Raw genomic sequence first — 15,483 nt, 5'->3', positions numbered from 1 at the left:
ACAAACATGCAAAAAAATAAGAAATCAGGAAGGGGGAAGATACTTTTTCACACCCCTGTATATGATTTATATAAAGTTAATGTATGTCTTACATATTTCATTTACAAAACTATATCCATAAAATGTTGTAAGTCTTTAACAAAGTTTAGCGAAAAAATAGTACAATTAAATGTATACAATAATTCATATTTGTATGATTTATATATCTAAAATTAATGTCTGTATTACATATTTAATCTACAAAACTGTATATAAATAAAATGCTACAGTATATTAAGCACTGTATTTAAATGGGATGTGTGCACTACACATTTAATTTACATGATATAGAAATGCAATTCTGTCTGCAGTATTAAATAACATATTGAATCAGGAAGGTTTTGTGAAACAAGCAATCATTTTATTTGAAAAAAAGTGACCTGCTATGTACAATATGTAAAAAAAACAAACAAGCAAACCAACAAACAAAAAAAAAATCATCAGTCCCGAACAGCCTCTTGTCCTTTTACCCATTAAGGTCATTTCACTAAATCCTTTCCCGGGACATTCCAGCTCAGCGTGTCACTGTTTTGGTATCCAAAAGGGGAATTGATGAATTCAAAAAACACACAAAATCATCCATCTTTCCACCATCAGTGTGAGCAGCTGTCAAACCTAAACCAGTAGGCTTCAGAATACACCAACACAAAATAAATACACACAATACATCAGCATGTAGTGTTCAACGCTGGAGAGAGGTCGCCCCCTGCTGGGCGCCAAACATTCCTGTCCAAATGTGTGGATTAGATATGAAATATGTTACAGGGTAATTAATTGGGAGGTAGGAAGCAATCATAGGTTGTATGAAGTGCTTTTGTGATGCATGCTCCATCTTGCCTCCTTTCTTCTCAACACTGACAACATCTGGAGATCTTTAAAAAAAAAAAAAAAATAAGACACACAAAAGAAAGAATGTTGCCAACATGATGTCTAGGTTATGACGGGTACGTGGTGCGCGGCCGTTCCTACTTCAGCGTGAGACAGAAAGAAGTGTCTGCGGGCCTTTGACACCTTTGACCCCCGGGGGCCACCGCAGTCGTAACACAGGAGCACTCTTCCTGTGGCTGCCCGCTGATGGCCACATTTTGTGAGTGCGATTAGCGTAGCGTCACCGTCTCCGTCGTCTTTTAGCCGCCTCTCCGTTCACGTGCACGGTGTCCAAAGGGGACGCCTCCCGTGTCCTCCTTGGCCATGCAAGGCAAGACGGCTACCAGGTGCTAAGTGTTTGTTGCTGTACTTGTTATTGTGGCAGTTTTTGTTTGCTATAGCTCGCTGTGGCGCACCGGAGGCTCCAGCTTGTGTGAAAGAGCGGTGAGGACCTTGTCGAACTTCTCGTAGCGCTCCAGCTGGCTGCCCTCGGAGCCGCGGCTGCCCCACAGGAGGCGCATCTGGAACTCCGTGTGGAAGATCTCGTGTATCTCCGCTTGCGCCTGGAATCCTGGAGAGGGGGAAGAAGGGAAAAGGGTTGGGAAGCGGGGGACATCGCTCAGTCAAAAGCAAACGACAGGAGTCTCGCTCCAGTCAACACGCGTCTGCTCTACTCGGTGGACTTTGCGACATAAGGCAACACGAATGACAACAAGTACAAGAATGTGTGCAGCCACTATTGGTCACTCCCATGATGCACTGCGGCTGTCTAGGCTGCAAGTTTTATTTATCTATTTAAATGTAAAAGTATTTACTTATGATTTTATTTTTTCAGGCCGCAACAGCGGTATTTATTTATTTATTTATTTTGTTTTTTTAGGCCCCAACGATTTTGTTTATTTGTTTTAATTTTACTTGAAATTAAAAGAAAAACTTTTCTTAGGCTGCGACAGTTTTATTTATTTATTTAAATTTACATTTTTTGGTATTTATTTTTTTTAATACTTTTTTTGAGGCTGGAACAGTTTACTGTTTATTTTTGTATTATTTTTACTATTTCTTTTTATATTAAATTTTGTTCTATTTATGTATTTTATTTTATAGACCGCAACAATTTAGTTGATTTATTTTAATTTTAACTTTTTAAAATATTTCCTTAGGCTGTAACAGTTTTATTTATTTAAATTTTTGTATTTGTATTTTTTTTCCTCTTTAAGGCTGCACTTTTTATTTATGTATGTTCATTTATCATTTTCCTAAATACATTTTCTTTAGGGTGCGACAGTTTGATTGAGCGATTGATTGATTAATTAATTAAGCCAGAACAGGTTTCTTTTGCTTATTTATTGTAAGGTTTTTTTTTTGGTATTTATTTATTTATTTGGCTGCAACAGTTTGATTTATTTATTTAAATGGTATTTTTTTTAATTTGTATTTTCTTTATTTATTTTTAAGGCTGCAGGTTTTATTTATTTATGTTTTATTCATAATAATTGAATGTTTTTTTTAGGGTGCACTTTTATTTATTCATACTTGGTCTTTTATTTGTTATTATTTTTAACACCGGAACAGCTTTGTTTTGTTTACTTTAGCTTTTAATTTATTTTTGTTTTTGTTTTGTTTTGTTTATTTATTTGTATTTTATTTTGTTTTTATTGTTTTTGTAGGTTGAAACAATTGTTAAAGTTTTATTTATTTTAATTGTAATAGTAATAGTAATAGTAATTTAAATTGTATTTTAGAAATACAATTTAAATAGTATTTTTTTCATGTTTTTCTTATTTTTAAGGCTGCTTGCTATAATGCACCCTGAATACTTTCCAACAGTAATGTGCGGCCTGAGAGCCTGTTGATGAGCACCAGACATGAGCAAAAGAAATGGATGGTCTCCTGCCTGGTTTGCTCCATCTTAAGAACAAAGGAGGGCTTTGAAGCTGAACAAGAGAATACGGGACGTCTCAGCTGTGTAGTGAAACCAATAAAGAGAGAAGATCTTCACCCAGCAGTTTGCTCTCGGCGTTGCTCCTGTAGATCCCCCCGTGATGCGCCACGGTCCGGGCCGCCTCCAAGTGGTGCATGACCACGTCCACGCCCACCTCGGCGCTCTCCCAGGGCTCCGGCGCCTCCCCGAGCGCCAGGCCGCGCTCCAGCAGAGACAGGACAGGGATGACATGCGGGAAGGTGGTGCTGGACAGGACGCTGGACTCTGGAAGTTTCAGTTTGAAAGGTCAACCCCCTGGGACCGTTTTTGCATTTTGGTGCCATTTTTGAATGAATTGAATATCGCCCCACCAGGTGGCGCTACAAACAAACAAAGCTTAAAAAATGTTCCATAAATTCATCTCTCCAGGGGCAATGCAGCACAAAACAAACGTCAAATGAAACATTACTGCTCATTCGACATTAGAAAGTGTGGAAATAAACTGGACTCCTAATCTTGGTCTTTATTGCGGCCCAATCTCCCAAAAAGAAACCCTCTGCCGCTCCCATTAACAGCAACATGAGAGGCAACTTGAACTGGCCTATGAAATCTGCCTAGCAACAAGGGCTAATACGGGGGTGTCCAAGCTTCAAAGGGTGTGGGGGCCACTTTTTACATGCTTACAGGTACTCCAACTTTCTGTAATACTGTGTTATGTCTTTAAACTCGTAATATGTTTTGGACTTTATTGTCGTAATATTAGCACTTTTACCCTACCTCATTTTCCTAGAATTGCAATTTTATTCTTAGTTTTATTTGTTTCTGGTAACATTACAACTTTACAAAGAACATTTCCACTTTTAAGAAGATTTCAACTTTGATTTTTTTACTCTCCTAATAATTTGTCTCTATACTCATAAAATGACTACTCTGTTCTTAGAATGTGCCGAGGGCCAATAAAAAAACACCACGGGGCATAAATGGCCCCCAGGCCGCATTTTGGGCACACCCGGGCTAATGTGTGTCATGCTCAGGAAAAAAGAGATGATTATAATTTTTAAATTCGATTAATAGAGAACAAAAAACAACCCAAAAAACAACAAAAAAACCATCTCGGCTTCACCCTCGTCCAGCTCCACAACATCCAAGTGACAGAAAACCACACAAAACAACCAAAAAGTGAAGACACGCAAACACACGTAACAACCACAACAACAATAATTCTGACAATAACAATCACAACAACAACAATAACAAATAATAAACTATGATAGCAACAACAATAACTCATTAAGTTTCAAAATCATACAATTCCACTTACATAAGGAAGAAAACCTACATTAGGTCGATTTAATAGAGAACATAAATAAAAGGAAAAGGAAACAAGAGATTCTGATTCATTCTGTTCATGAGCTCGTTAGCTAGCTGAAATAAATATGTCATCTGGGATGTTTTATAATAAAACTACTGTACATTAGGCAGTAACACTACAGTGTCTTGGTGCTTTTTCTTTTCATATAAAAACTGTCAAACATGTACAGTCAAACCACTTTTTGTATGCTCCTTCGCTGATTTGTTTTGTTTGTTACAGCGTATGAACGTCGTTACAGGCCGAGCCTGGCACTTTAAGAAGAACTGCATTGTGGGAAGTTGAGTAATGGAGTTCTGTGCTTAGCACGATGTCTATCTCTCTTCTGTCTGCACCGCCCTTTGTCTTCTGCATCCTGATTGGCTGTCAATTTGTCAGTCAATTTCCTTTGGTGCCGTCTCCTGTTGTGGCCATCATTAGCAAACTGGCTAACTGTGTGAGCTGCTTGCTAACCGCCAATAAACAAGAGAAGAAACAGAAGAAGCTAACCGTGTGACCGAACGCTGTATGGTTGCAAGTTTTCTCCCCAACAAAACCCACAATGTTGACGAAATGTTCTGCACCCAAAAGGCAGAGGAAGCCAACCTTCGAACAAAAAGACTTCTGAAGGAAGGTAGAAGTTCACGAAGGACAACGAGGAGGAGGAAAATATGACGGTAGGAGCAATATGTTTTAACAAGGATGCAAAAACGCTACGGCGGAGGGGCACCAGGACGACAAGGCACGGTCAGATGAGTGAAATGCGCGCGAGTCACTTCATAATTTGTTGTGTCCAACCCAGCAGGTTGATCATTAAAATTCAAACAAAATGTGATAAACGCGATAAACGAGGGAACACTGTAGATGCATTTCTTCTTGCGCGAGGCGGCTCTATAACCCACCATGGGGCCAAAAAGTAACAAAAAACAAAAACCAAGGTTCCACCGTATCACCTGCACCCAGACTCACCTTTGCCGTCATTCAAGTTCTTGAGGAAAGGCTTCAGTTTCTTCTCGTACAAGATGGCGCCTTCCGTGTGTCTCTGCCGTAACGTCACCCACGTCTGCTCCAGCCGGGAAATCTTGAGGCGCAACAAAAGGAAGCGTGAAAAGGCGCCAGGGCAGTGAAGTGACGACGAGCACGTGAGCTCGTCTATTACCTGCGGCAGCTCCAAGGCCCTCATGACGGCGGCGAAGCCAAACATGTTGCCCAGGTTGCTCTTCAGCTCGGCCGCCAACTGGATGGTCTTGTGGAGGAGCGCCGCCCTCTCCTCGGTGCTCCCCGTGCAGCCCAGCAGGTCCACCGCCGTCATGATGGACATGGTGTAGAACCTGAGGGGAGGAATAAAATAAATACAAGTATGGAAACACTGGAGGACATCACCAGTGGACATCCGGAACTCCTGTTGTGCTTGCTAACATTTTATTATAGGAGGGAAAACAAGAACCGACACTAACGTGAGGGAAATGGTGAACATACGCAACCATCAGCAGGTGACTTTGCTGCCCAATATTTAGCATCTGTTTTTTGAGGCTGCCGTAGTTCTATTTATTTACTCTATTTGTATTCTATTTCTTTCTTTCTTTCATTTTATGTAGGTCACAAAAATTTTGCTTATTATTTAAAAATGTATTCTTAATGTTTTAAATTATTTTCTCAGGATGCAGGCTTTATTTATTTATTATTTTATTGACAATGTTTCTAAATGCATTTTTTTAGGGTGCAACAATTTTATTTATTTATTTGTGTTTTATTGATTTATTTATTGTTGTTACGTTTAAGGCAGAACAAGTTTGTTTTGTTTAGTTTAAGTTCAATTTTTTTTGTATTTATTCTTTTTTATTTAATTTTCTTACATGGCAACAATATTCTCTGTATTTCTTTTATTTGGATATATTTTTATTGCTGCAAGTTTTATTTCTTTATTTATAATTTTTGCTTGATTGATTGATAGATATTTTATTAGTTATTATTACTTCTAAGCAAAGAACAAGTTTGTTTTGTTTATTTATTTTAAGTTGAATTTTTTAAAATTTATTATTCTCTATTTTATTATTATCTCTCTCTCTCTCTCTCTATATATATATTATTTATATTTTATATATATATATATATATATATATATTTCATTTTTTAAGGCTGCAAGTTTTATGTATTTATTTATAATTTTTTTAAATAATTTTTTTTTATTGTGCTTTATTGTGTTTTATTCTTTACTTATTATTATTACTTTTTAGCTGGAACAGGTTTGTTTTGTTTATCTGAAGTAGATTTTTTTGTTTTTTTTTAAATTTTATTTCCTTAGGCAACAACAATTGTATTTATTTATTTCAATTGTATTTTTTTATTTAGAGTTTTTTTTTTAAAGCTGCAAGTTGTATTTATGTATTTATGATTTTTCTAAAGACATGTTTTAGGGTGCAACAGTTTTACGTATTTATTTATTGATATATATTTATTCATTTATTATTATTACTTTCAAGCCGGAACAGCTTTGTTTTGTTCATTTATTTGATCTGTCATCTGTCTTTGTGCGCTTCAAGTGTATTTTTGTAGCATCGGTACCTCTCCAGCAGGTCCAGTCTCAGCTGGTGTCCGTGAGGTAGCGTGAGTAACTCCAAGCCCGAGGACACGCCCATCATCCGTTGCATCTCTGAGGTCACGCCCACTATTCTGGCAATCTGCTCCAGAAGAGAAACAAAACAAAACAAGCTAAATGTGTCTGCTTATATGACAGATGAACTTCCTGTTTATGTGTGTGTGTGTGTGTGTGTGTGTGCGCGCCAGTACCGTGCAGTCCACTAAGGTGATGTGTTTAGCTGCTGTCCTTGCGTCCACTTCAGCCAGCAGCTCCTTCACCCTCTTCAGCACGGACATCTCCAGGGGTTTGTTGTCAGCGGGCATGATGCAAGACTCGTACCTGCACAGGAAACACAGCATGCATGCTTATATGCTATTATATTATTATGAGACAAGCCTTATACTGTAGACAGTGTTGGAACTGTTCTGTATTTGTCTTTAACAAAGACAGTGAACCCACTTCTCGTAAGCCTGCTAAAAAGCAACATCTGCAGTGTTTTTACCCACAGTGCAACACCTCACCTCAGGCTGGAACCAAAGCACAACTGCATCACTACTCGTTTGTTTTGCTCCTTATGGCAAGATGTCATCACGTCACATTTCTCTCTGCAGCAATTTATAGCACAGGTGAATGAAATGAAAGAGGTGGCCATATGCCTCTCTATAAGCCTGCTATTTTATGTTTATCATGGACAAAATAATTAACTAATAATTAAATAACTGAATAATTAAATAATAATTAAAACTAAAATAATTAAAAATTAACTGGTAATAAAAGCAGATTGTGCTTATATATTTAAAAATAAAAATGATGAAGTAAGTAAAGAATAAAATAATTTTGGAATGCACTATAATTATTTTGTGGAGTTCAAATTTGCATTTTTCAAGCAACTAAATCATAAATAAAAAAAACATCTTCTTGTGTAATAAAACTGTGAAATGAAGTTAGCAGTCACTAGTAAACACTTTATAGGGAACATATTCAATTCCTAAAATAAAACTACATTTTAAACCTAGACAATTATTGAAATACATTAAGAAAAAATGTTAGCTCTTTTCCCCCTACGTTTTTAATATTAATATTATATTTCATGATAATAAAATGCTTCAATGCTTACAATTTCTACGTTGTAAAATGTACTTTTAAGTATGACAGCCATGCACATCAATAAGAAATCACACCACTGTATATACGTAATACACACACACACTCCATTTTGGACACACTCACACATGCTACTGAATGAGGAAGTGTGCTGTGATTAACAGTGTGTACTATATTGTCACCTAGGGTTTACAATAAGCATGGTGATGATGTGTTTTTGTTCGTATGGGTAAGCGGGGGGACCAAATATCAAATTTGGGTTATGAGATGTTTGGGAAAGTTGTTATTGTTGAGAGTGTGTTGAACGTGGTCAGGTGGTGTCGTACGTACCTGGATGGCCGGAAGAAGGATGCCATCTCCACCAGGGGAGCGCTGCACATTCCATCTCCGTCCTCCCTGGCGCCCCCGTTCCTCCCCTCCTCCACTCGTAATCGCTCCACGTAGCTCTTGGTGGGAGGTTTTGGGGGGCCAGCCGGGCAGGGCCTGAGGTCGCAGTAGCTCCCCGCCGCGTCCGAGGAGTGCGCTTGCAAAGCGGGGCGATGCGCGGGCGAGGAGTGGGCCGAGTGGCAGGCGGGATGCTCCGGGGGGTTGTTGGCGGAGGTGGGGCTGAGCTGAGGGTCACTGGAATGTCGCGTGACGGGGGAGGGCGGCACCACGGCCAGGACACGTCCGCCTGAGTGGGCTCTCTGTCTCGTGACTGGAGATGACAGAAGTCGCTTAACATGTTTGTATCAAACCTGAGCGCCTGTATTGATGATGGGCTTACTTGCACAGTACGCAGGGGACAGAGGGGTCTCCCCAACGGGCGAAAGGGGACAGCGGTACTCCTGAATCTGGTCCATGCTCATTGCACAGTTTCTCATTGCATCTTTGTGGTGGTGGATGGTGGAAGGGCTGCAAAAAAGATAAGAGATGGTCAAAAATCAGCTGGGTTGACCTTGAACAAGGTGGCAGGTGACAGGGAAGGGGTGTGGTTATGTGGTGAGAGAAGTTCTTATTGGTGAGAGAAATGGGATCTTTTTGTACTTCTGGGTGTCCTCTTTTGTTATCTTTGCTTGTTAGTTAGCAGGAGTATGCAGTAAAAAGTGTTTCTTTGTGGAGGGGTGGTGCGTGCCCTGGGAAGGAACGCATTCAGTTGTGGTGCAGGTGTGGTTCAAAGGCAACAATTAGGTTAACTTTTGATGGTGCATCACATCTAAGGAAGCAGGAGGAGGAACTTCACAAAGTACTTTTTGAGATCTAATGTTCTAATATTTTTTTTTTTTACATTTGAATCTTAAAGGGGGGTGGGGTCACTTCTGGTGGGAGGTGCTAATGAGGTGAGGGCGACTCCAGGAGGGTGGCAGGTGTGTTCCTACTGGTACTACTACTACCACAGTTGTGTCTCACACTCATACAGTACACACACCACCTGCATGTGGGCACAGGTTCCGGCTCTGGTTCTGGTGGTGCCACCGGTGTCCCAACCGGACTGGGGCTGTCTGAGTCGCTGATTGCGAGTATAACAAGAAGCAGTCATGAAATATGATGCACAATGATCGAAGAAGAAGAAGAAGAAGAAGAAAAAGAAGAAGAAGAAGAAGAAGAAGAAGAAGGAGAAGAAGGAGAGTCCACCCAGCGTGTCCTCAGGTGCACTCACCTGTGAGGAATCATCTTCTCTGTGGTGAGGCCATCTGTCATGGTGACGCTCCTCCTCTTGATATAAGCACCCCTCTGGCTGGACGGCGAGTAGGCGGAGCCTTGCTTGCTGCTGGCAAGGGCAAAGGTGGCCTCCAGGTAGCGCAGCGGGAGTGTCCTGTTCACCGGGCAGAAGATGTGGACGCCGCTGGACTGGGACACGGGTTTGCGCTGACTCACATAAAAGCGTACCAGCTCTTGGACCGAGTCGAAGCTCTCCGACTCCAGCACATACTGGACCTAAAATACAGTGCAAACATAAAGTCAAACCTCACAAAACGCTCAGCGTTATATTTGTCTCCCGCCGTATCCCGGCGCACTCTCGCCTGTGCGTTCATGTGTAATGTGACAAAGACACTCGCATCTACTTCCGCGACGGAGCGCCGCGGCCATCTTGTTTACGTATGTGTTCCACGGCGCAAGAAGATGCGCGTGTCTTCGTCACATACACATGAACGCACAGGCGACAGTGCGCCGGGATACGGCGGGAGACAAATATAACGCTGAGCGTTTTGTGAGGTTTGACTTTTTTGAGAAGGCATTTTTGTGATGCAAATGTGTTAATGTTTTGAACGCATACTGTTTTGAGAAGCCAAACTCTTTACTTAACTGTCCCCAGCAACAAAGCGGAACTACGTTCTTCATCACGGAAATCTGACCAGAACTGGACTTAGGAGACCAAGTGGGGGTCAAGTCCCTGTTATTGGACTACAGTGCTGATGGGGATGTCACACAACTTCATGTCAAAACATCCAAACTATCCCTTTAAGTCGATCACGTTTATGTCAACTCCTTAAGTCCCGGTCCACAGTGTTCTTATTATTAAAACGTGCCGGCTTAAGAACTTTATTTTGTTTATAATAATAGTAAATATGTAAAGTACTCCTTATCATTTCTTTACAAGTAAATAATGATACCTCGGTATGTGCTGCTGTTTTGGTTAGCAACAGAGTTCAAATGTGCTTCTGAGGGGAAAAAGAAGGCGTCTATTTGGTGCGGGGGGAGGACTATCCACATGCATTATGGTTTTAGTAGTGTGTGTACCTTGCTATCACTGGACTTCACCAGGACTTTGCTGATCTTGAAGTGCAGCACCTCGTTGTCCCAGCGACAGGTGAGCACGTAGTCGCTCACGTTGACCAGGGAGTCGCGTACCAGGAAGTCTCCGTGACGCACAACCAGAGTTTCTGACACCTGTGCAGACAAAATGTGGATGGTGGTGGTGTTAAGACATGATGGACTAGAACAGGGGTGTCCACAGTGTGGCGCTGGGGACATTTGCAGCCCGCAGATTGTTTTTTTAATTGTCTTTAAATATGTATTTTAAAACATTTGGGCCTTTTTAACAAAATTGTAAGTACATAATCACATCAAAGTGGCCCCGGCATCTTTTGCTTTTCAGTATGCTGCCCTTGGTGGAAAAACAATACTGCTTAACAATACAAGTAATGTACTGTGCAAATATGCCCCCTAGTGGCTGAAAAGGGATGACATCCTTGTTCAATCATTGCTTTTTGTTGCCACTCAACATTTACACGGTAAATACAAGTGAAAAAATGTCATGTGTCAGAATTTCATGTTTGTTTTTTTTAATTAACAGCTAAATAATGGACTTTTAATCCATCAGGATTAATTACAACAGTGCCTTGGGACATTTGGAGTGAATCACAACAGCAAAAAATAAATAAATACATTTTAAAAAGCCAAAATGCATCTGCAGTGCTGTCCACAAACTGGCAGAGATAAATCAAGGCGCCGGCAGCAATTGCTGCATCAGTATAAATCTATTGTGTTCAGCAATATTGCAAAAATGCCCTTTTTTGTGTTTTGAATGCAACTGAAAGCCATAAACAAGCTACCGTATATAAAAGCAATCTTTCTGTCAGAGTGAGCAGAACAGCCCACGACTAACAATATAATGCAGACACATACAATATTGAGCATTATTTGGGTTAGAAAGTGGCTGTGATAATGAGAGAAAAGCTTGACAGGCAGGAACACAAAAACGACCAGCAGAGGGCGGCATTCACAAAGATGACAAGCTTGCTGCACCATGCACATGATTATAAAAATAGACAAAATATTGTAACGTCTCCCATGTGGAGGTGCGATTTGTAGATAGTGTGATAATATTTGATGCTTTAGAGCCGTGGTTCTCAGTTGTTTTCTCTCATGCCCCCACTGGGGGAGAGAAATTTGAAATATTATTGAGAAACTGATAATATCTATTTATTTATCTGTACTGTACAGACTGAACTCGAAACTGAAACCAGCGAAATGCAACAAAATGGAGAGCAGTGAAGCATACAAGTCAAATTGCACGTTGAGTATGACAGATTCATGCACGTTGGCAGGTCTGCACTCACATTGAAAGTTCTCCTTGCCTCTCACGACCCCTCTCACAACAGTTCACCGCACCCCCCCATTATTTGTGAAGCACTGCTTTAAAGTAACAATCAGTAGTGAAATATAGTAAGGAAGGGAAACCAGAAACCTGAGGGTAGATGTTGTTTACAGCCTTAGAAATGAATGAATGAATATGTTTTGTAAATGAGACGAGACAGACAACAGAAGCTGATTGGAGGGAACAAACAGCTTCCGTGTGTGTGTGTGTGTGTGTGTGTGTGTGTGTGTGTGTGCTTGTGCCCAGCTGTGAAAAGCAATTGCAGTGCACACGCAGCTGTCTGCTTGGCACCGCTTCCCTCTTTTGTCAACACTTAAGTAATTCCTGCTGAGCAGAGAGAGATGATGGGATTCATTCATGTGTGTGTCAAAGTCATTGCTTAACCGATCTGCTCTACGCAAAACACTTCTTTAAATACCTCCGCCAAGGTAGTTACATTATAGTCGTCCTTTGCAATATTGCGGTTCAGAAATGAATGACGTGGTAGTCTATTGTCTATTATTAGTCAAAACATATTGAAATACTAGTAATACTAGTAATATGTAGTATTGTGGTGACGAGGCGGCAGTAATGACTCAAAACATTAGCTTACATCACATTACCTTAACACTGCATGAAGTCATGAAGTCAGCCGGGAATGTCCCACATGATAGAGTAAAAAAAAAAAGTACTACTCCCATTCTGTGTGGAAGTGGTCAATTTTTGGCCTCTTAAGTTTAGAAGAAATAAATTTGAGGTTAACAGGTTAGCTCACAAGTTTGCTAGCTCGTGGCCGTCTTAAGTCCCTGCAGCACAACAATTGCCATGTGGTAATGGTAGTGTAAAGGTTACTGTTGGCGCGTTATTTCATGTCTACAGGGCTCTAATAATGTTAAAAATGTATTTTGAAAGTCATAAACAGTAAAGTCATATACCAATTAACCGCTATAAGCAAGGGATTACTGGATGTTGGTGATTTATTATACAGCATTTTTACATATTAAAGGACACCTATTATGCTTTTCCTCTTTTCTGACCTATAAATGTTGTCACATTGTTGTACTGTCATGTTAAACGATGCCAATGCGTCAGATAATGAGGTTTGCACTTTTGGAAGTGAGCCCTGAAAGCAGTTTAGGACGGCTCTGCACGCTGTGTTTTACAGAGTTTTTTTTAACACCGAGTTCCATTGGCGTCAAAGCAACCCGGACTTCCTTATATGGGCGTGCCCGGCACCCCCGCTCCCCTTGGCTCTGTTCACGGTGTTAGCATGTCGAGCAATGGCTCCCAGGAAATATTTGCTGAGGTGTGCCTAAAGAGGCAAGCATCAGGCAGAGGTGGTTGGAGTTGCTGATTCCCGGCCAGCGAGAGAAAAATATTCTCATCTGTCAACGTTTTGTGAACGTGGGCCAATACGAAGCCGGGCTATCCGCCGAACTGTTGCTGAAGTCCGACGCCTTTCCGACGTGACTTGGTTGTGTTGAAGAGTCAGAAGAGCAAGCTGTCAGTAACAAGTTATCAGTGTCCTAACTGCGTTTATTTGGTGTAAGTAATCGGACAGAAGGGGTTCGGCAGCTGTCCGGAAGTCCTCGGGAGCGCTTGGGAGTGTGACCGATCAAAGCGGAGGAGGGCCGGGAGGCAGGAGGCAGGAAACCCGAGGAAATCCTGCAGGAAAAGGTGCACAGTCTGGAAGATCTAGAAAGTTTTCTGTGCGGGTTATCGTGTGTCGCTGCTCTATAGGAGTCCACAACTCAATTCAAAGGCCCAAAAATGAGTAAAATAGGTCCCCTTTAATTTGTTTGATAAGTGCATATTTTGGCTTGGAGTGACACAGGAAAGTAGTAGAAGATTTATATAATATTTATTATTTATTTTCCATCAATTCCTTCTCTATAAATGGAATATTTTTGTATTTATGGCACAGAAAACCAGTTTACGACCTTCTAAACACATTTTTCAACATCATTAGAGCCCTGTAGGCATGAAATAACACCCATATAGTCACCGTTACACTATTACTCAATACTGACACCTAGTGACCAATGTGGAATAGTACATGCACAAGTTGAATGGTTGTCTTTATGGCTTATATTTGTATTTTATTTCATTTAGCCATTTTTATGTTTGAAAATGTTTAATTTGGGGAAAAATATGTACAATTTGCTGAAGTATACATATTGTTTGACTAATAATTCATACTGACTGACGTGAGCCAAGGAGTGAACGTTACAACTGACAGCCACGAGAGCGTGGTCACAGCCAATTCAGTGGATTCAGCGATGTGGGATGAGATCAGGAGCTTGGTGTACTTGCTAGCAGTAACTTGTATGTAAGTGTGTTCTTATGAAGTTTGTTTCCATGATATAAGAAATATATAAGACGTGGGGCTTTGCAGCAAAGTGGAGAACATGGAATATATGCTGTAGTGTCCAGACCTTGGTAAGCTAATATGTTTATTTTTTAGCATGCAATGTTGACACTGCAAGCGTCTTGTCACGCTTGAAACCCAAGTAATGGAAAACACTACCTGGTTTTACCAGTGGAAAAGCCCCCAAAGCGCTCACTGTTTTGCGGTCTTGTGTAATTGGTACACACCTCTCTGGGTATGTGCCCATGGTACCAGCCATGACTCCTGATGTCGGCCGGGCTCAGCTTCAGCTCCTCCTCCAGCTCCTTACGCAGCTTCTCGGGAGGAGACTCCAGCAGGTACTTCTCCTTGGAGAACTGAAGGACACCAATGAGAGAGAAATACACAAGTCAGTGGATGTGGGACAGATTAGGGCACAGGTGTCAAACACAAGGCCCGGGGGCCAGATGTGGCCCGCCACATCATTTCATGCGGCCCACAAAACCCTTGGAATAATGCATGTCAATAATGCACTTCACCTCTGCCCTTCTAAATATATTTTGTCATTTTGACAGAAAAATTGTACTGCATGCGGTTCTTCTAAACGTCAGTATTATCTAATCATGCAGCAAGATATTCCAAGCATTTTTCAAAAACAAATACTTGAATGTCTGCTTGTCACCATGACATTCTCACTTCACTTCTCATTTCTAAGCAAGTTATCCATCAATTTGTTAGTAAAAATAATCTAATGCATGGGCAACTGTGTAATAATATTATGAGGTTATGTTCATATTTGGATTCATAAAAACTGACAGTTACAAGTGGCCCTCTGAGGGCAGCCGTAACTGCGATGTGGCCCTCAATGAAAATGAGTTTGACACCCCTGGATTAGGGGCTGCTTTACTGCCATCCAACAGCGTATGCATATGACCATATGAGTACTTAAATGTTAAAAAAACTCCTTTAAAGACAAAGTACACGAGCACAAATGGACAAATGGACACTGGCAAAGTGCATACTTGTGTTCCAGAAGGAAACACTGCAGGGAAGAACACACACACACGCGTGCACACACACACACACACACACACAACAATCCAATCGACCCTGACCTGATTACCAAGGGGAAGAAATCATCATAAGCAAGCTTTTATTGTTCTGATGTACTGCTGAGTCCTTCAGTAGCTTTTCAATGACTCAGTACACACTCACA

The 15,483-nt window shown here is 40.9% G+C and overlaps 1 protein-coding gene across 6 annotated transcripts in view; it reads right to left on the bottom strand.

Moving 5' to 3' along the window:
* Positions 1–286: 286 nt before the first annotated feature.
* The window catches only part of sh2d3ca (SH2 domain containing 3Ca), a 57,368-nt gene continuing 42,171 nt past the window's right edge, over positions 287–15,483 (bottom strand). For 2 of the 6 annotated variants that reach the window (XM_054757392.1, XM_054757391.1), the window contains 12 exons: positions 14,516–14,644; positions 10,582–10,731; positions 9,500–9,777; positions 9,269–9,349; positions 8,627–8,754; positions 8,191–8,557; positions 6,966–7,095; positions 6,741–6,856; positions 5,335–5,506; positions 5,145–5,256; positions 2,906–3,112; positions 287–1,477 (listed from right to left, as the gene is read on the bottom strand). In XM_054757392.1, the coding sequence (XP_054613367.1) occupies positions 1,302–1,477; positions 2,906–3,112; positions 5,145–5,256; positions 5,335–5,506; positions 6,741–6,856; positions 6,966–7,095; positions 8,191–8,557; positions 8,627–8,754; positions 9,269–9,349; positions 9,500–9,777; positions 10,582–10,731; positions 14,516–14,644 (2,046 nt within the window). In that variant the 3' untranslated portion in view covers positions 287–1,301. The remainder of the gene's footprint in view (positions 1,478–2,905; positions 3,113–5,144; positions 5,257–5,334; positions 5,507–6,740; positions 6,857–6,965; positions 7,096–8,190; positions 8,558–8,626; positions 8,755–9,268; positions 9,350–9,499; positions 9,778–10,581; positions 10,732–14,515; positions 14,645–15,483) is intronic. The other 4 variants (XM_054757394.1, XM_054757393.1, XM_054757389.1 and 1 more) reach the window with 3 other exon arrangements.

Source organism: Dunckerocampus dactyliophorus, chromosome 17 (assembly GCF_027744805.1).
Source record: "Dunckerocampus dactyliophorus isolate RoL2022-P2 chromosome 17, RoL_Ddac_1.1, whole genome shotgun sequence".
Classification (NCBI taxonomy): Eukaryota; Metazoa; Chordata; class Actinopteri; order Syngnathiformes; family Syngnathidae; genus Dunckerocampus; species Dunckerocampus dactyliophorus.
Note: the sequence above shows the minus strand (reverse complement) of the source record. Positions and strands in the feature narration are given on the sequence as shown.